The sequence below is a fragment of the Lutra lutra genome, chromosome 6, assembly GCF_902655055.1.
Source record: "Lutra lutra chromosome 6, mLutLut1.2, whole genome shotgun sequence".
Lineage (NCBI taxonomy): Eukaryota > Metazoa > Chordata > Mammalia > Carnivora > Mustelidae > Lutra > Lutra lutra.
In genome coordinates this window covers 62,876,135-62,896,992 of record NC_062283.1, presented here as the reverse complement: position 1 = coordinate 62,896,992, position 20,858 = coordinate 62,876,135, and the positions used below count along the sequence as shown (strand labels likewise).

Below are 20,858 nucleotides of genomic sequence, written 5' to 3'. Positions count from 1 at the left end.
TCCTCAGAAGTATGGTCGTGCTAGCATGTTCCTTTGTAACTCCTGAGTCCTCAAAGCGGATTTCACCTGGCCTGCTTTCACAGCTTTAGCCTGCAGGTTACCCTTGGATCAGCTTTCCCCTCTTCTTCCTCCTGTCTTGCTGGTCATCCACCAGAGTTCCACTTCTGATCACCCCAGGCCATTCAGCAGCTGAACGAATTCACCCCCCTCCCCCTAACAGGAAGGTCTTACATTGGGGGATACTTACCCCTTCCAGACCCTTCCTGGAGGAAGCAAGTTTCCTTCCATGTGGCAGGAGCCAGTTTTATACTTGTTTGGCCTTGTGACTGATAGGATGGGAAGTTTGGGGGAACTGGAGAGGAGATCTTGGTTTTAACCAAGAAAAAACATTGAGTAGAAATTATCCCTTCTGCCTTCTTCGGGCGTGTCCCTCTTCTGGGCATCTCTTCAGGATTTCATTCCTGCGTCCAACTGCCGTTCACAACTGCCCTTTCCAACTGCTCCAGAACTCTTGGCCCCGGCATTCCGTGATGTAAATTATTCCACGCATGGCTCGAAATGGGTGCGAAGCAGTGTTGCCAGGTGTCGGATCACTAGTGTAAGTTTACCGGATCTCGGGGGAGGGAGGAGAAAGGGGGAGAACTGCTCTTGGAACTTGTCCAGTTGTTACTGTTTCAGCCGGAGCACAGTAATCGCGCTGGCTGAGCTTGATGCTGTCGGCGGCTGGGGAGAGAAGGAGCTTGGGGCTCCGAGCTGGGGGGAGTTGGGGGTTGAGATTTTCTACTTTAAAGATTCTACTGATGGCATATAGATTGTTTGGAATCAAACAGTTGGCGGTGCTGCTGCCTGGGGAGAAATATGGGACCTCTGGGGCCAAGCCTGAGGCAGGACTGCTTGGGGCTGTGGTGTCTCCTCTGTCTCCAAAAGTAGGGAGAACTGGCTTTTTCTGTTTTTGTAAAGAGAGCCAAAATATGGCAAGAAATCCAGATTGCTCACCATGTTTGGAAACAGTCAGTCATAAAACTTATGCACAAGGCCTCTGAATACATAAGATTTTTTTTTTCTAAAACAAAAATACTATTTCTCCCCCATTTTCATGGTAGATTTTGAGGAAGTTGCTGTTCCTGGTTTACAGTCCCTTTGGGAATCTGTGTGGGAAGGGTTGCTGCCAATTATCTTGGATTTATCTAGATTCCTTTTTGACTTGTTAGTTAAGGATTTGCATTCAATAAGAACAACTTAAATTGAATATTCGGTGTCTTAAAGACCACAAAATTTTAAAAATGCCATTAAAAACAAGCAATTAGAGGGGAAAAAAAGTACACAAATTACACAGTTACTTTACCTAGGAAAATAAAGAGTATATTTTTATGTTGTACTGATGCTATTGGCTTTAATCTGCTTGGCTAACCAGCACTTTATTCCTTTTCTTACAGTTGTCATGGATGATGATGATGACTCGTGTCTCCTTGATCTTATCGGGTAAGACACTTGTTCCAAAACCAGGGTAAATCAAATGTGTGAGGTTCACTGTACTAAAACAACCTAATAAGCATATTAAAAACTGGGTGGGTTTTTGGGGTGCCTGGCTGGCTCAGTCGGTGGAGCATGTGACTCTCGATCTCGGGGTCTTAAGTTCAATCCCCATGTTGGGAGTAGAGATTATTTAAAATTAAAAAAAAAAAAAAACCTGGGTGGGCTTTTAAAATGAAAATCAGCATAGAATACTGATTAGCAAAGAAAAAGACAAAATATTTGGATACTATAGGGTTCATAATTGGGCCATCCTTTATTAAATTTACCCTCTAACAAATCCCAGGAGGCAGATATGAATGATAATAGGAAATGGAACAACATTAGGAAATCAATAATAAGGGGCGCTTGGGTGGCTTAGTTGGTTGGGCGGCTGCCTTCGGCTCGGGTCATGATTCCAGGGTCCTGGGATCAAGCCCCGCATTGGGCTCCCTGCTCAGCAGAGAGCCTGATTCTCTCTCTCCCTCTGCCTGCTTACTTGTGCTCTCTCTCTATCTCTCTGTCAAATAATTAAATAAAATCTTTTTTTTAAAAATCAATAATAAAACAAAAAACTATTAATAAAATTGTTTAAAAATAGGAAGAGAATGTTACTCAGGCTAATATGTCATTTTCTTTTTACCCTAGTAAAAATCAATCCCAAATATAGGTTACATATTTATTTGCTGTTTTCCTTTCTTTTTGCTGTTTTCCAGAGACCCACAAGCATTGAACTATTTTCTACATGGACCTAGTAATAAATCTGTAAGTAATACTTAGAATGTTGGAGATATAAATTTTGGGTCTTCTTTACAATTAAAGTAATCACTTTATCAAATTTGTACCTTTGCAGAGCAATGATGACTTGACTAATGCAGGATATTCTGCAGCCAATTCAAATTCAATTTTCGCCAACTCCAGTGTGAGTATTAGAAGCTGAATCCAGTGGTAAAGTGTTTCTGTCTCATTGATGACTTGTGAACCAAGGCTTTCATTGCCTTTGGAGCCTGATGAAAGTTATTACCTTGTCTCTTATAATTGACACGGAGGGAGGACCTGCTGAATGGTGTTGACGTGGTCTCCTAACTTCGTTGACTCAGATAAGCTATATATTTACTTTGCCATTTTCCCAAGCTTTCAACTGTCTTTCTAAAATGACTCTAGGGGCGCCTGGGTGGCTCAGTGGGCTAAGCCTCTGCCTTCAGCTCAGGTCATGATCCCAGGTTCCTGGGATCGAGCCCCACATCGGGCTCCCTGCTCAGTGGGGAGCCTGCTTCCTCCTCTCTCTCTCTGCCTGCCTCTCTGCCTACTGTGATCTCTCTCTGTCTGTCAAATAAATAAATAAAATCTTTAAAAAAAAAAATAAAATGACTCTAAAATGTGATAACCTAAGACAGTCATACTAGAATGTTTTAGACCTTATCACAAAGCTTTAAAGAAATTATTCTTAATTGTAGTTACTTACTAAACATTTCCATCTTAAGCAAGAATAAAAGGTAATAACTAAAACTTACTGAGCATATCATATTCTTGGCACCAAGAGTTTAGCATGATTAAGCACATTAATCCACACAGTAACTCTGTGAAGTACGATCTGTTATGACCTGTATTTTATACATGAGGAAACTAAAGCACAGAGAGATTAGTACTTACTCAAAAGTCTACAGCCAGACATCGCAGAGCTAGGACTCTCCCTCAGGTCGCCCATTCTGGATCCCATATTCTCAAGCTCTAGGAACATCTAGACAAGAAACCTGACCTCTGGGGGATAGGGAAGTCCTGCTTGCAGACTACATCCAAATAACTATGGTTACGCCTATGTTGCTTTCATCTTTTCAAGTGCCTACTTCTGTCATAACCCAGAGTCAGACTGCCCAGGTTTGAATCCTCACTCTAACACTTACTCGCCATGTAACCTTGGATCTAGCACTACATCTCTGTAAGGTTCAGTTTCCTTATTTATGAAACCAGGAGAATAGAACTACTTCCTAGGTTGGTTAACATTAATTGACTAGTCGGTGGAAATTACTTGGTACAGTGCTCAATAAATTATCAGCAGGGACTTTTATTTCCTTCATCTATAACATGGGATAGTATTTGGAAAGTCCTTGGGAGTGCACCTTTCTTTCAAGTATTTGAATGTGTGTGAGTTAGGTCAGATCATATCACGTGAGACACCTCCACGTGCTAGGGGTGGTTTTAAAGTCACAATACCGATCTCCCATAAGGCTTGCAAACCAGGAGCATTTCTGAAGTTCATTCTGAATGAGTAATAACTTCATGTGGTGCCATTAAGCCCATAAAGTAAATAGTTAGCCTGCCCCTCAACATTAATGATTTTTATTTACCAACCTTCCCCCTTGCATGTGAATATTAATTTAACTTTTCAGACTGTTTCATTCGGTATGTATTTATTGGGCATTTCTATTCCATCATGATGTAAGGTATAGTAGGAATTTTTTTTTAGTAGAAATATTTTGGGGCACGTGGGTGGCTCAGTTGGTTGGACAGCTGCCTTTGGCTCAGGTCATGATCCCAGGGTCCTGGGATAGAGCCCCACATCGGGCTCTCTGCTCAGCAGGGAGCCTGCTTCTCCCTCTCCCTCTGCCTGCCTCTCTGCCTACTTGTGATCATGTTCAGTTTTCTTCATATGGCTGTGTTGTCTCTAGCTAGAATGCCCATTCCTAAGGACTCCTTGAGGACAGAAACTAACACACAAGTGGGTGCTCAATAAACTGTTGATGGACTCTTACTTGTAAATAGGACACTGAAAGTAGTCTTGAAAGCATCATAATAGGCTGATTCTTTCTAAGAAATCAAACAAGCATTTATTCATTTTATGTGGGAAGCTTGTTTTTGTCTGGACTGGTCTTGCTTGGGGTGTTAGGGGTTAGAACATGGGAGGTGGGTCTGAGAAGCCTTGAAAGACAGGGCTAACTCTGGGCTACCTTCTGGACCTCTAACAGAACAATACCCAGAATGCCCAAAACTCACTCGGACTCCCGTCGTACAGAGGACTAGACATGGCCATCTCCTGGATACACACACAGCCTGGGCTGAGTCTCACTCAAGCCCTGGACTGGGAGCAATCCTGAAAAATCAAGTGTGTCCCAATATCACAAAAAATGAAGCTGAACTCCAGGGAGTCATCAGTATGTTTCTGTTACTTATCTACTTTCTATAAAATAATTTACCAGAGCACTGAATGGGTACACTTAACACAAACAATATTAGATGTTATTAAGGAAAGAGAACATCAGAATAAGCTAAGCACTTTGGAGAGTTCGTGCCTGAAAAGCAGACTTTTAGGCTTTATCCTGTTCAAAAGTGAGGCACTTTTTATTATTACTGTTTTTTTAATATCTTTCCAAGGTTCGATATGCCAGGTAACACACTGCTTTTCCTTTTAGAATGCTGATCCTAAGTCATCCCTCAAAGCTGTAAGCAACCAGCTTGGAGAAGGGCCCAGTGATGGACTGCCACTCTCAAGTAGCCTTCAGTTTCTGGAAGATGAACTTGAGTCTTCTCCTCTTCCCGATCTCAGTGAGGACCAACCTTTCGACATTCTTCAGAAATCCTTGCAGGAGGCCAATATCACTGAACAGACATTGGCCGAAGAGGCATATTTGGATGCCAGTATAGGTTCAAGCCAACAGTTTGCACAAGCTCAGCTTCATCCTTCTTCATCAGCATCCTTTACTCAGGCTTCTAATGTTTCGAATTACTCAGGTCAGACGCTGCAGCCTATAGGGGTGACTCACGTGCCTGTCGGAGCATCGTTTGCAAGCAATACGGTGGGTGTACAACATGGCTTTATGCAACACGTGGGCATCAGTGTTCCCAGCCAGCATCTGTCTAACAGCAGCCAGATTAGCGGCTCTGGTCAAATACAGCTAATTGGGTCATTTGGTAATCAGCCTTCCATGATGACTATTAATAACCTAGATGGATCTCAAATCATATTGAAAGGCAGCGGGCAGCAAGCCCCGTCAAACGTGAGTGGAGGGCTCCTGGTCCACAGACAGACTCCTAACGGCAACTCGTTGTTTGGGAACTCCAGTTCCAGTCCAGTAGCACAGCCTGTCACCGTTCCATTTAACAGCACAAACTTTCAGACATCTTTACCCGTGCATAACATCATCATACAGAGGGGTCTTGCACCAAATTCAAATAAAGTTCCAATTAATATCCAGCCAAAGCCTATTCAGATGGGTCAGCAGAATACATACAATGTGAACAATTTGGGAATACAGCAGCACCACGTTCAACAAGGGATCTCTTTTGCCTCTGCCAGCTCACCCCAGGGCTCCGTCGTCGGTCCGCACATGTCCGTGAACATTGTAAACCAACAAAACACAAGAAAACCAGTCACCTCACAGGCAGTGAGCAGCGCTGGGGGTAGTATCGTTATTCATTCTCCCATGGGCCAGCCTCACACGCCCCAAAGTCAGTTCCTCATACCCACAAGCCTTTCCGTCAGTTCCAACTCGGTACACCACGTCCAGACCATAAATGGGCAACTGCTTCAGACTCAACCTTCTCAGCTCATCTCCGGCCAAGTGGCCTCAGAGCATGTCATGTTGAACAGAAACTCTTCCAACATGCTCAGGACCAACCAACCGTATTCTGGGCAGATGCTGAATAACCAGAATGCCGCCGTCCAGTTGGTGTCTGGGCAGACGTTTGCCGCCTCTGGAAGCCCCGTGATAGTCAATCATGCCTCTCCTCAGATCGTCGGTGGACAGATGCCCTTGCAGCAGGCATCGCCAACCGTATTACACCTGTCACCTGGGCAGAGCAGTGTCTCCCAAGGAAGACCTGGCTTCACCCCCATGCCCTCAGTGACCAGCATGTCAGGACCCAGTCGGTTCCCTGTTGTCAGCTCCTCCAGCACTGCCCATCCTAGTCTTGGGTCTGCGGTTCAGTCGGGTGTGTCAGGATCAAACTTTACGGGAGACCAGCTGACCCAGCCAAACAGGACTCCAGTACCGGTCAGCGTGTCTCATCGTCTTCCAGTTTCTTCTTCCAAATCTGCCAGCACCTTCAGTAACACACCTGGAGCGGGAAGCCAGCAGCTCTTCTGTCAGGTACGTTTGCTTTAGCGCGCGAACAGTTGGAGGATTACAGAACAGAAAAATGGAATGTGCATTTCACATAATGTCGTTTTCATCCTAACCTCCCAATTTATTGACTTCCAGTTTTCAACTTATGGTTGATTACATTTTTTCTTCCTAATTAAAATGTTTATCCATCCTAGCATTATGGTTTGGAGTGGGGACTCTAGAGTCAGACTTATGGATTTGAGTCTAAGCTTTATGACACAGAGTCAGTGTTACTTTAACTTACCTCTCTAGACTTAATTTTCCTCATCAGTGAAATAGACATTTCATGGGGATATTGGAGGATTAAATGAGATAATCCACATAAAGCACTTAGTGCAGTCCCTAACAGCAAATAGCAAATACTTAATAAAAGCCCATTGACACATATACTTGATGAAATGTATTATGGGCATTTAAAATGAGAGTTTAGTGTAGATTATTTACTTACATCACGGAGTAAGCCACTAGGTGATGTAACAACGGACTGGGTGAAGAAGTTGGGGCTGCTTCCTGGGTGCCAACCGGAAAGGCTCCGGGTCTCAGTGTGACTCATCAGTGGTAACTGGCCTGCACCAGAGGGATGCATACGGCGGGAAGGATCCCAAATTACCTTGGGCAGTTGATAAACCCACAGAAGGACCATGTCTCTGAAAAGCATCCCAGATGTCATCAGCTTTGGTTCTCACCCCACCCCCTGCCCCCATCGTCCGATCCTTTAACAACTCTTGCTTCCGCTTCCGGCTCATCCTGAGCACCGCCCATAGTTGCCGCTCTGCACCCTACCTGCAGCCCTGGGGTGGACCCTCTTTCGTCCTCCTTTTCCACTGCCTTGCTCCTCCACATTTATAAGTATTCAGAACCCTTTCTGTGCCAGGTACATCAATATTTCCTAGGGAAACAAAGATTATTTATATCAAGGATATTCAGTGCATTACCTTCAGTGTCAGAGGTGTGTATGTGTGTGCGTGATGAAAGAATGCCAGACTTCTAGAAAAGTTAAAGCTGAAGAGTAGTATAAGGACTTTCATATCCCCTTCACCAAGATTCCCCAAATGTTACTGTTTTGCTACCATTCATTTTAACCTTCTTTTCCTCTCCCCCTGCACTCACTCACTCTCTCTCTCTCACACACACACACCCACACCCAAACACAATTTTGAGAGTAAATTGCAGGCATGGTGCCTCTTTGCCCCTAAATACTTTGGACTTCAGTGTGTACTTTCAAAAAATGGTGACATTCTCCCATAGAACCGTAAGTTATACGGTTAACAAAATCAAATTAGCATGGTTACAGTATTATCATCTAATCAACAGTCCTTTTCCAGATTTGGTCTATTTTCCCAAGAATGTCCCTTTCAGCAAAAGGGGGAAAAATTACATTGTTTTGTATTTATGATGCAGGATCACTGCCTAATTTGTTGTCATGTCTTTAAATCTAGAACAGGTTCTCTATCTTTCTTTGTCTTTTATGACCTTGATTTTTTTTAAAGGTTTTATTTATTTATTTGACAGAGAGAGAGATCACAAGTAGGCAGAGAGGCAGGCAGAGAGAGTTGGGGAAGCAGGCTTCCTGCTGAGCAGAGAGCCCAACACGGGGCTCGATCCCAGGACCCAGAGATCATGACCTGAACCAAAGGCAGAGGCTTTAACCCAGTGAGCCACCCAGGCACCCCTGACCTTGGTATTTTTGAAGAGTACAAACCACTTACTTTGTAGAATGCCCCTCAATTCAGGTTTCTATGCCATTTCCTCATGATTAGATTCAAGTCATACATTTGTGGTAGCATTGCCACAGAAGTGATATGTCCTCACAATATGGACTTGTCCCATTACCAGTGTTATAAGCTTTGAGCACGTGCTTCGGATGGTGTCTGATGCTTCTTAGTAAGTTTCTTCGAGGGGATACTTCGGCACTGTGCAGGTGTCCAGTTGCTCATCTAACTTGCACACACTGCGTTAAGCTTCCATTGATAATTCCTGACCAGATCCTTCCTTACAAAATTAGCTATTACCATCATAGCTATCAAATTGAGATTGTCTAATTCCATCATTTGTTCTACATTAATTGATGGCATTATATCTAAGAAAGCTTTTCCTTTTCCCTTTTTACTTATGTGTTTGTTTATATCGGTATGGATTCACAATTTTTTTTTAAGAGTTTATTTATTTATTTATTTATTTGAGAGAGAGAGAGAGAGAAAGAATACAAGCAGGGGTAAGGAGTAGAGGGATTAGGAGAAGCAGACTCCCCACTGAGCAGGGAGATCAGGACCTGAGCTGAAGGCAGACACTTAACTGATTGAGCCACCCTGGTGCCCCTCATACATTCTTATTTTATTCAATGAGTTATAAATTGTTGTAGTCACTTATCTTGATGCTTGCTACTTTGATGGCCATTGGCCACTACTCCAAATTGGCTACTGGTCCTTCTGACATGTTTCCATCATGTCTTGAGCACTTTCTTTAATTTCAAGCAAAACAAAATGTTCCATGTTCATTTTTTACTTTCCCACGTCTGCCCTAGAATAGCCATTTCTTTGAGGAGCCTTATTCCTGGGGTGCCTGGGTGGTTCAGTGGGTTAAGCCTCTGCCTTCAGCTCAGGTCATGATCTCAGGGTCCTGGGATCAAGCCCCACATTGTGGGAGGGGAAGTGTCTCTGCTCAGCGGGGAGCCTGCTTCCCTTTCTCTCTCTGCCTGCCTCTCTGCCTGCTTGTGATCTCTGTTAAATAAATAAAATCTTTTTTGTTAAAAAAAAAAAAAGGAGCCTTATTCCTTCTAGTGGAGAACAGTATTTAGAAACCAAGATCTGAACACTACATGTTCATTGCGACTGACCGGTATATCTTTACACACACCCAAAGCTGTAGCTATTTATAGATCAATCTTTATTAAAAACAGTGAGTTCAGGGCTGCCTGGGTGGTTGAGTTAGTTAAGTGTCCCACTCTTGATTTTGGCTCAGGTTGTGATCACGGGGTCGTGAGCTGGAGCCCCATGTTGGGATCAGCGCTGGGCATGGAGCTTCCTTAAGAGTCTCTCTCTCCCTCTCCCCCTCCCTGCTCCTCTCAATAAACAAACAAATAAATAAAAACATTGAGTTTATATTGATACTTTGGATTCTAATCCAGGACCGCTGTGTTCATTATTCAAGTCTCCTTCTTTTCTATTTCCAAACATCTTCCATGTTTCCTCTTTTCTAACACTGAGAAAGGCAGCTGCACAATATATTTACTAAGTTGCTCAATCCTGGAATCCCAGAAAAAGAGTTTCATAAATGCTAATCCATACCACCGTGAAAAACAAACCTACTAATGGACATCAGTGCGGTTTACAGTTCTGTCTTTAGCCTAAAGGTCTATAGTCAAAATGCTGTGTTCTGGGGTACCTGGGTGGCTCAATTGGTTAAGCATCTGACTCTTGGTTTCAGTTCAGGTCGTGATCTCAGGGTTATGCACTCAGACCTACATTAGGCTTTGTGTTCAGCAGGAGTCTGCTTAAGAGTCTCTCTCCCCTTCCCTCTACCCCTCCCCCCAACACATGTGCACTCTCTCTAAAATAAATAAATCTTTTTTATGTATAGATTTTATTTACTTATTTGTCAGACAGAGAGAGAGAGAGAGAGCGTGCGCATACGCAGGGGGAGCAGTAGGCAGAGGGAGAAGCAGGCTCCCCGCTGAGTAAGGAGCCCGATGTGAGACTCGATCCCAGGGACCCTGAGATCATGACCTGAGCCAAAAGCAGGTGCTTAACTGGCTGAGCCACCCAGGTGCTCCTAAATAAATGAATCTTTCAAACTACCGCATTTGACGGTTGCATGGCCTAGTGCTTCCCCCCTCCCTTCTAGTAGTTATGCTAGTCATTTGAAGTATAGTTCTGCTTGTTTCTGTTCATATTTCATTATGGAGTCTTTCCCTGCTGTCCTTGTTGATTTTACTTAATTTCCTTTGAAAGTGTGACCCATTAGCATGGTTCCAAAAGTCAGGGCTCTGCAGAGGGTGTACCTGGAGCACCTCATTGCACCCTTCTCCCACCCTTCCATCCTTCCCTGCCAGTTCTCAGCCACCTCTGTTGTCACCGATCTCATTCCTCTCTAGTTGATTTATCCTATGTTTATTTTCACACAAATGAGCAGATACGTGTATGTTTTCTTACTTACCTTCCTTTCTTATTCAAAGTATAGAGTGCTGTAGATACTCTTCTACACTTTAGTTGCCAAAAAGTTTTTTAAAAACCCAAATGTCTGGGGACCCCTGGATGGCTCAGTCAGTAAAGCATCTGCCTTCGGCTCAGGTCATGATCCCAGGGTTCTGGGATCAAGTCCCACATTGGGTTCCCTGCTCAGCGGAGAGCCTGCTGCTTCCTCTTCCTGCCACTTCCCCTGCTTATGCGCACTCTCTCTCTCTCTCTCTGACAAATAAAAAACATATTTTTTTAAAAATTTAAAAAACATAATAAAAATTAAAAAATAAAAGCCCAGATGTCTAATACTAGTATCATGGGCTGTGATGAATGCTCTGCAGCTATTTAAAACGTTTTTGAAGGGTGCCTGGCTATCTTAATCAGTGGAGCGTGTGACCCTTGATCTTGGGGTTGTAGGTTCGAGCCCCACATTGGGCATAGAGATTATTTTTCTTAAATATTTTATTTATTTATTTGTTTGTTTGTTTGTTTGAGAGGGAGAGCACAGGTAGGTGGGGGAGAGGCAGGGAGCCTGATATGGGACTCAGTCCCAGGACCCTGGGATCATGACCTGAGCCAAAGGCAGATGCTTAACCGACTGAGCCACCCAGGTGCCCTGGATTACTTTTTTTTTTTTTTAAGATTTTTATTTATTTATTTGACAGAGAGAGATCACAAGTAGACAGAGAGGAAGGCAGAGAGAGAGAGAGGGAAGCAGGCTTCCCGCTGAGCAGAGAGCCCGATATGGGACTCGATTCCAGGACCCTGAGATTATGACCTGAGCCAAAGGCAGCGGCTTAACCCACTGAGCCACCCAGGCGCCCCACCCCTGGATTACTTTTAAAAAAAGTAAAATCTTGGGGCACCTGGGTGGATCAGTCAGTTAAACGTCCAACTCAGTCTCAGCTCAGGTTTTAATCTCAGGGTCGTGAATTCAAGCCTCCTGTTGGGCTCCACACTGGGCATGGCACCTGCTTAAAAAGTAAATAAAACAAAATCTTTTTATATAAAAGTAAGTAAATAAAATGTTTTAAAAAAATAACTTGGTCAGTTGAGCCTCCACCTCTTGGTTTTGGCTCTGGTCGTGATATCAGAGTCATGAGATTGAGCCCTGCACTGGGCTCTACATCAGTGTGGAGTCTGCTTGAGATTCTCTCTCCCACTCCCTGTGCCTCCCGCTTGTGCGCTCTCTCTAAAATAAATAAATCTTTAAAAAAAATAACTTAAAGATTTGGGAAATGCTTACAAAATACTTTTAAGTGTATGTTTAAATTTGAAATATTTAAAATGTGCTTTTAAATGTATAATTAAGAGGGATGCCTGACTGGCTCGGTCAGTAGAGCGTAGGATTCTTTTTTTTTTTTTTAAAGATTTTATTTATTTTATTTTGACAGAGAGAGATCACAAGTAGACGGAGAGGCAGGCAGAGAGAGAGAGAGAGGGAAGCAGGCTCCCTGCTGAGCAGAGAGCCCAATGCGGGACTCGATCCCAAGACCCTGAGATCATGACCTGAGCCGAAGGCAGCGGCTTAACCCACTGAGCCACCCAGGCGCCCTAGAGCGTAGGATTCTTGATCTCAGGTTGTGGGTTCAAGCATAGAGCTTACTTAAAAAAATGAATGTAGGGGTGCCTGGGTAGCTCAGTCAGTTGAGTGACTGACTCTTGGTCTCAGCTCAGGTCTTAATCTTGGTGGTCGAGAGTTCAAGCTCCACATTGGGCTCCACACTGGGTGTAGATCCTACTTTTTTATTTATTTTGTTTAAGATTTTATTTATTTACTTGAGAGAGAGAGTGAGTGAGAGATAATGAGAGGGGAGAAGGTCAGAGGGAGAAACAGACTCCCTGTGGAGCTGGGAAGCCAATGCAGGACTCTATCCCCAGACTCCAGGATCATGACCTGAGTAGAAGGCAGTTGCTTCACCAACTGAGCCACGCTCTGGAACCCACTTTTTAAAATATATATATATTTAATAAACAATATGTTTTTACTTTTAGAAAAATAATGGAGCAAGACAGTATATTGAATTAAAAAACAGAAAACATTTTTGCTTACAAAACACCCAGAAATTTCATTAGAGAGAAATGCAATATAACATTAATAGCAGTTCTCTGTATAGTAGAATTACAGGTTGCTTTCATTTTCTTCTAGATTTAAAAACTTGGCCCACATAGAAGACATGAACTAGACAGCATTTATCAAAACATACATATATATATATATATATATATTTTCAATCAGTAAAATATGCAGTTGGTGAAAACTTAAAACAGTTCCAAAATAGTTTACAGAGAAAAGCAAGTCTTGGGATGCCTGGGTGGCTCAGTTTGTTAAGCAGTTGCCTTCGGCTCAGGTCATGATCCCAGCGTCCTGGGATCGAGTCCCACATCGGGCTCCTTGCTCGGCCAGGAGCCCGCTTCTCTCTCTGTTTCTGCCTGCTGCTCCCCCTGCTTGTGCGCTCGCTCTCTCTCTTTCTCTGTCAAATAAATAAATAAAATGTTTAAAAAAAAGAAGAAGAAAAGAAAAGAAAAGCAAGTCTTCCTGCCAGTCCGCATGTTTCCCTCCCGGAGGCTCCCACCATTTCTAGGTTCTTTATATTCTTCCAGAGATATCCTCTGCATACGGTGAAAGATACCACATAGACCTATTTACCTCTGCAATATACCACGGATGTTTTTACTTAGTTACATAAATTGAGGATTATTTTATATCATATAAAATATATCATACATATATTTATATGTACTGATCTGCTTTATGTTTGTTGTTACAGTTAATTATATAGAAATCAGCCATGGCATGATTTCTTTTTCTTTTATATTTTCTATATAAGTAATGGCTTGATTAAGGAGAAACATCTCTCTGACTCCCAAAAGTTTCAGTATCCAGAGGTAACAAGAAGCCTCCACTGACAGCTCCAAAGTAATTTTTTGTGACTTTTAATGCCAAAAGGTACTGGGAACTAGGGCAGTTGTATTATGTCAAGCGTGTTATTGCTGTAGGTTTTCTGGAACAGTTAAGGTACCAGGTATATTGGAATAAGGAGGATAGAGCCTTGGAGGCAGCATGAGTTAGAAAAGTAATGTTGAGGTGTTATCTAACATTTAAAGCCCCAGGACATCCAGAAACACTTGCAGCGGCTCTATTTTGCTTGATAATTTCCGTGTAAAATTTCTGTACAGATTACTTTATAGAATGTCATAATAAGCAAAAACACCATTACAGGGACTTCCCATGTTTGTCTATTTTGCAAAATTTAACTCCGCAAGTTTTGTTTTTTTTTTTTAAGATTTTATTTGTTTATTTGACAGAGATTACAAGTAGGCAGAGAGGCAGGTGGGGGTGGGGGAAGCAGACTCCCTGCTGAGCAGAGAGCCCAATGTGGGGCTCCATCCCAGGACCCTGGGATCATGACCTGAGCTGGAGGCAGAGGCTTTAACCCACTGAGCCACCCAGGCGCCCCTAACTCAGCAAGTTTTGATCCTATAAAGGGTTAATTCTAGGGAGGAATAAGTTTCTAGATATAAATTTTGGTTCTGTTATAGAAAATGCATTTATTTGGTTCAAAATTCAAAAGGTACAAAAAGGAATATATAATAGTGAAAATTTCCCTGCTTCTGTCCCCCAGCCACCAATGTTCTCTGCAGGCAACCAATGTAACCAGCCTCTTACAGAATGAATGTAAGGCCCCACCCCACCTTTTTTATTGTGAAAGCTTCCCAAACCCACAGAAAAATTGGAAGAGTACAGTGAACCCATTCACCTAGATTTACCCGTAGTTGTTTTGCAACATTTGCTTTAACTGTGTGTCTCCTTCTCTCCCCCTCTCTCTCTCTACACACACACACACACACTTTTTTCTCTGAACCATCTCGAAAGTCGGTTACAAATGTCTTGACCCCTTGCCCTAAATATTTCACCAGCTATTTCATATGAACAAGGACCATCTTCAGCACAGCCATAGTGTCACGATCATACCCCCCCCAGAAAAGTTAACATTAATACAGTACAATTGTATCAGATTTCTTCCAGTTGACCCAATAATGGCCTTTACAACAATGTTTCACTCCAGAATCCAGTCAAAGAGCACTGATTTCATATTTTACCTCTCTAGGCTGGAGCAACCCAGATCATTTGTCTTGTAGATTGGCCTCAGTGTGGAGTTGTCTGATTGTGTCCTCATGGGCAGAGGCAAGCTAAACAATTGTGGCTAGACACAAAGTGTTGGCTGGGGCTGTTATTGGTGATTCTGGGTGTGATCACTTGGTTAAGGTCAGGTTTCTCCTCCAGGTCCTCAAAGGTACCTTTTTCCCTTTGTAAAGCAGATATGACCTCTAGGAGAGTGCTTTGGGACCACGTGACTCTTCCGTTCCCCTGTCTCTCACATCTGTTCTCCCATCTCTCTGGTGATTTGAGACTCCATCAGTGAGCCTCTCCTGAATATTACATTGGTGGTTGCAAAATGGCGATTTTCTAACTGTATTATCCTATCTATAGAGTTTTTGGCTGGGACTGTTCCATAAAGAAGAGCTTTTTCTTCTTCTCCCTCTCTCCCTCTCTCTCTCTCTCTCTCTCTCTCGGGGGCTGTCAGCTTCAGTGCTTACCGACTCAAGGCTGTGCTTATTCCATCCATTCCAGCTAACCCTCACTCTCCCTCTGCCCAGTATCATTTTGAGGCTAAGCCGGACATAGAACTAATTATGTGATATTTAGATATTTGGGATCTGTAAAAGGTCATGTATTCATTTTGTAGTTGATGTCGCCGTCTGTTACTTTCACTATTTTTTTAATGCCTAATGTTGGATCCCCAAAATTGGGTACCCCAATAATGGGTCCGTGATTAAAGGAGCGAGACTGATACAAAGCAAAGGTCAAGCAAAGCTTTATTTCGCGCCAAGCATCAGGAATCAGACCAACCGTCAAACAGACTGGTCGGGCCGCCCCTACAGAGAGGACGACCCCTCCCTGCTTTCCAGACTAACTTTTATAGAGCAAAGGCCATGTGGTTGGACCTGGCCACACACAGGTGGCCAATGAGATTGTAACACACACAGGAAACTCCACAGTGATGCTAGGTGACCAGTTGAATTACAATTTACCCTAGTAGACATTTGAACCAGCCTATCACACCTTGGTTAGGATTGGCGCCAAAAGGCTCCCAAAGGGCAGGGGCCCATACTCCTTGGTAGCTAGGAGACAGTATGCGACCCCCACAGATTGAATACCTCCACCTGGCCTGACCCACCCTTGTATTTGGACTTTGTTACCTGGGACTGGTTTCCTGGACTTGCTTTTAAATAAGTTCCCCTGGGGGGTGGGGGAGCAAGGTCAATTTAAGCTTTATGGCAAAATGACAGTTCAACCGGGGTGGGGCTGCTCTGGCTGAATAGGCCCTTACACCTAAAATGTCCTAAATGAAAAAATAAAAATAAAAAAAAAATAATAAAATGTCCTAAGTGTGGTCAGCGGAGGCCTGCTGAAGCTGGCTTCTATACTTTTGACGTGACCTGGTCTACTTTGAGCGCTTTGTGGCCCAAGACCCTGTGCGAGTGTCATCTGATTATCTTGCCTCAGACGTAGAATCAGCCATTCCTCCAGAGAGCCCTGTGAACTGAAATCCCTTAATGCAGAGCATAATTTACAGGATTTAAACTTTCTTGTAAATAGATTAACATTCAAAAGTCAGCGATTAGGGGCGCCTGGGTGGCTCAGTGGGTTAAGCCGCTGCCTTCGGCTCAGGTCATGATCCCAGGTCCTGGGTTCAAGCCCCACATCGGGCTCTCTGCTCAGCGGGGAGCCTGCTTCCTCCTCTCTCTCTGCCTGCCTCTCTGCCTACTTGTGATTTCTCTCTGTCAAATAAATAAATAAAATCTTTTAAAAAATTAAAAAAAAAAGTCAGCGATTAAAGCAGGCAATTTAAAAGAGTTTAGCCTATTAAGCAAAATTAAATTATTTTAAGTCCAAATCTCCTTAGATCACTAGAAGATTTAGGTGATCGTAAATCCCTTGAGAGCAGCACTCACCATGCTTTCTGTGTGTCGCCAGAGTGATCACAGCTGGTCTCCAGCCCGTCCTTGCCCCTCCCGACTCCCCTACCTCCCTCTAGCTCAGCCTGATAACCTTACAATGAGCCAGGGGCCACCAGATCTTCAGACACCCAGACTGCAAAATCTAGGTGGTATTTGTTTCTCTCCTTCTGTACTTTTTTTTTTTTAAGATTTTATTTATTTATTTGACAGAGATCACAAGCAGGCAGAGAGACAGGCAGAGAAAGAGGAGGAAGCAGGCTCCCTGCTGAGCAGAGAGCCCGATGTGGGGCTCAGTCCCAGGACCCCGGGATCACGACCTGAGCCGAAGGCAGAGGCTTTAACCCACTGAGCCACCCAGGCTCCCCTCTCCTTCTGTACTTTTAATAAGTTATTAAATCCGACTGATTAAAAAAAAAAAAATGCTACTGATTTGTCTTTGAATGTCTCACACCTGTTCTTGCCAATAATAATAAAAGTAATAATCATATTATTAACAGTTGGTACAGTGCCAGGGGCTCTCCATGTTATTGCTAATCCTTACCTTGGAGCTACAAGAAGTGACTGTTTCCAATTGACTGTCAAGGAGATGGAGGTTCAGAGGTAGCTGCTAGTTGGCTATGGTGTATGTACTTTTTCCCATTTACCTCCTTTTCTGCATCCTTACCCTGAGCTAGGCTTTAAGAGGGACTGCAATGTAATGGGAAAAACAGGAGCTGGGTTAGGAATCACAGTTCGCTTGTAGGTCCCGCTCCGCCAGGGACTGGTTTGGTTAAGTTTGTGTCTTAAACTCTCTGCGCCCTAATTTCTCTCTCAATGAGGAACCCCAGCTATGCAATTGAACCACCTGGGGAGCTTTTTAAAAATATGGCATATTTTTATTTTTAATATACCATATTAAAAATATGGGTGCCTGGGCCTCTCCTCCATAAATTCTGATTTTTAAATGGCCTGGAGAAAGGGCTCTAAGCATCAGCATTTTTCAAAAGCTCCCCAAGGGATTCTAAAGAACAACCAGAATAGAGAAGTACTGGGCTAGATGATTTCTGAGGCCCATTCAGACCCTAACACATCAATAAACATTGCAATTATCTGGGTGATTATTTGCCTTCGGCCTCTTTCTGAAGGCAGATTTCTACCACATTAATCTTCCTAAAACATTTGCTTGATGACCTGAACCAGATCATGAGACTCCCCATGGCTGCAGGAGAAAGTACAAACCCTGGCCGACAGTTACACTGCTCTGGTTAGAAAGCCTCCATCTTCCCAGGCTGACCCCTTCTCCCCGCCTCCCTGATGAGGCCAGACTCACTGTGAGCCCCACATCGTTACTGACACTGGTATTCATTAAACTTCCTTTTATAGCAGGTAGAAATGCTTCCCATCCTCCAGAGCAGCCCCCAAAGTCCCTAAACGAATGAAGCTTTTTCCAGTTACCCCAGATACCTTCTCTGCACTGTTTTGTGTGTTTTTTTTAAGATTTTATTTATTTATTTGACAGACAGAGATCACAAGTAGGCAGAGAGGCAGGCAGAGAGAGAGGGGGAAACAGGCTCCCCACTGAGCAGAGAGCCTGATGCAGGGCTCGATCCCAGGACCCTGGGATCATGACCTGAGCTGAAGGCAGAGGCTTTAACCCACTGAGCCACCCAGGCTCCCCAACCTTCTCTGCACTTTTTGTTCATACTGTTCACTGGGGTGCATAACCACCAACAGTGTTGTTTCCTTCCTTCTTCCCTCCCTCTCTCCATCCCTCCATCCATCCTTCCTTCCCCAGTACCTCAGTACCTGCCATGGCCAGCCCTGGGCCAAGTGCCAGGGAGACAGCAGTCTTTTGCAGGGCAGGAGGCAGACAGATAAACTGACAGCCTCAGTGCACAATGTTTGATGCTCTGCTGGAAGTAATCCAGAGTTCCAGGCTTAGAAAAGAAGCCGCTCACCCAGATGGGATGGTTGGGGAAGGTTTCCTTGACCCAGTGGTTCCTGACTGAGATCTGCTAAGGGAAAGGAGAGTTAGTTACCCAGATATTGAGGGCCTGAGGGAAGAATTTTCCAGCAGTAGGAATAGCCGTGCAAAGGCTGGTGAGAGAAGAGACCGTGATACTGAGGTGACAGGAAAACAGGTTCAGGTGAAGTGTGAAGATTTAAGTGGGAAAGGTGAGCAAGGACCAAATCACGCAGGACCTTGTATGTCATGTTAAGGAGCCGGTGTCATAATCGAAGTGTGAAATGCTGAAGCCCTACACGAGCCACGAGACATGGTGAAATGGCATGGATTTGAGACCATTAGGTTAGATAGAACTTTCAGTTGGCTGTAGTGGAGAAAAAAGGATGATACACAGACGCTTGACCGTGACGCCAGCTCCACTGAGCTAGAGAACCTGAAAAGAAATTATGGTTTGAAGGGAAGTTGGGAGTTTAGGATACATTCGTCAAGTCTCACTACCTGTGGGACAACCAAACTGTATGATAAACAGCTACAGACACCGAAGCATAGGACCCAAATGTGGACTCAGAGGGACTGAGCAGCATATAAATTGTAACTCAAGTGGTAGAAACGGATGGAATGGATCAGGGAGAGTGTGTGAGTAAAGAAAAAAAGTGGCCACGGGTGCCTGGGTGGCTCGGGGTTAAGCCCCTGCCTTCAGCTCAGGTCATGATCCCAGGGTCCTGGGATCGAGTCTCATGTCGAGCTCTCTGCTCAGCGGGGAGCCTGCTTCCTCCTCTCTCTCTGCCTGCCTCTCTGCCTACTTATGATCTCTGTCTGTCAAGTAAATAAAAAATATTAAAAAGAAAAAGAAAAAAAGTGGCCAGGAGAGAACCCCGAAGCACCTCAACATTTAGGGGATGGACACAGAAAGAAGAGTCCACAAGTGAGACTCAGAAGGTTCGAGAGAGGAGGAACCAATCAGGTTCAGCATTCAGAAAGCTAAGGAAAGAGGGTTTTACGGGCGGGAGGGCAGAGGTCTGCAGAACCAAGTGCCAGTGTGAAGCCAGAGTTGGTGAGGGTCAGGATGCTTCTTTCTGACGTATTGATCAACAAGGTGGCGGCTGTCAATCTTGGGGAGACTCGTTTCCCTGAAATGGTAGGTGCAGGAGCCAGACTGAAGGAGAGCAAGGAGAGAGTGGGACGTGTGGTAATGAGCAGAGAAAACATTCAGAAAGATGAAGGTAACTGAGAGCCACGGGATGGGCAGGGTCAAGGGAATTCGTGTTTTTTAAGACATGGAAGAGGCTTGAGCTTTCTTCAGCAGTGATGGCAAGGAGATGGACATGAATTCCAGAGCACTGGTGGGATTCTTTGTAGAAAAGAAGAGGGCTGCGTCTGCCCTTGTAGCAGGAGGAGCAAGGAAAGGTCGAATCGGGATGCGGGGAAGGTTGTAGCTGTGGTGGGTGAGAGTTGAACAAGCTCTAACCTGGCTTACAGGTTTGAAGATAATGAGATCGCGTTCTGTGGAAAATGGGCAAAGGAGCTGACTAGGTACTTTAGGTTGCAACTCTCGGAAACTCACCCTAACATGTTTAGCAAACAGGGAGAATGTCCAGGAGGTATAATGTATCTCCTTAGAGGTCAGAAATCAGGCTCTCTGCTACCTCTTGGCCTATTCAAGATAGCATGGCCTTCTGTCTGTCTTCATCGCTCTCTCTCACTCTTCTGCTCCACCAGAACGGCTACCCTGGTCCAGCTTTACATTATTATCCAAGCATTTAACAGAAACTGGCAAATGCAGTGGTTTCCCAAAACTTAGCAATGCAACAGAATCAACTAGAGAGCATTTTAGAATAATTGTAAATTCCTAAGTCCCATATCGGATTCCTGACTCTTGTGGATGGAACCCAGAGACTTGGTATTTAGAAACTCCCCAGGTGATCTTGATGCAACTGGTCTATAAATCTGCATTTGAGAACCGCTGCTCTTGGGTGTCCACCGCCCACTACCACTCTGAATTCCCAGGGGAGTCTGGGTGACGGTGCATCAGGGTCAGAGGAGCAGGGGCATGGGTGACATGAGGAAGCAGCCGTACAGGGCCTCTGCTACTCT

General features: G+C 44.1%; 1 protein-coding gene across 6 annotated transcripts in view; it reads left to right on the top strand.

Annotated features, from left to right (window-relative positions):
* BICRAL (BICRA like chromatin remodeling complex associated protein) overlaps window positions 1–20,858 on the top strand; it is a 102,063-nt gene that overhangs the window by 60,431 nt on the left and 20,774 nt on the right. For 3 of the 6 annotated variants that reach the window (XM_047732826.1, XM_047732829.1, XM_047732830.1), the window contains 4 exons: window positions 1,437–1,482; window positions 2,229–2,277; window positions 2,366–2,434; window positions 4,923–6,599. In XM_047732826.1, coding sequence (XP_047588782.1) covers window positions 1,442–1,482; window positions 2,229–2,277; window positions 2,366–2,434; window positions 4,923–6,599 — 1,836 coding nt within the window. In that variant the 5' untranslated portion in view covers window positions 1,437–1,441. Of the gene's footprint in view, window positions 1–472; window positions 599–790; window positions 927–1,187; window positions 1,207–1,436; window positions 1,483–2,228; window positions 2,278–2,365; window positions 2,435–4,922; window positions 6,600–20,858 lie in introns of those variants that run through there. The other 3 variants (XM_047732827.1, XM_047732831.1, XM_047732832.1) reach the window with 3 other exon arrangements.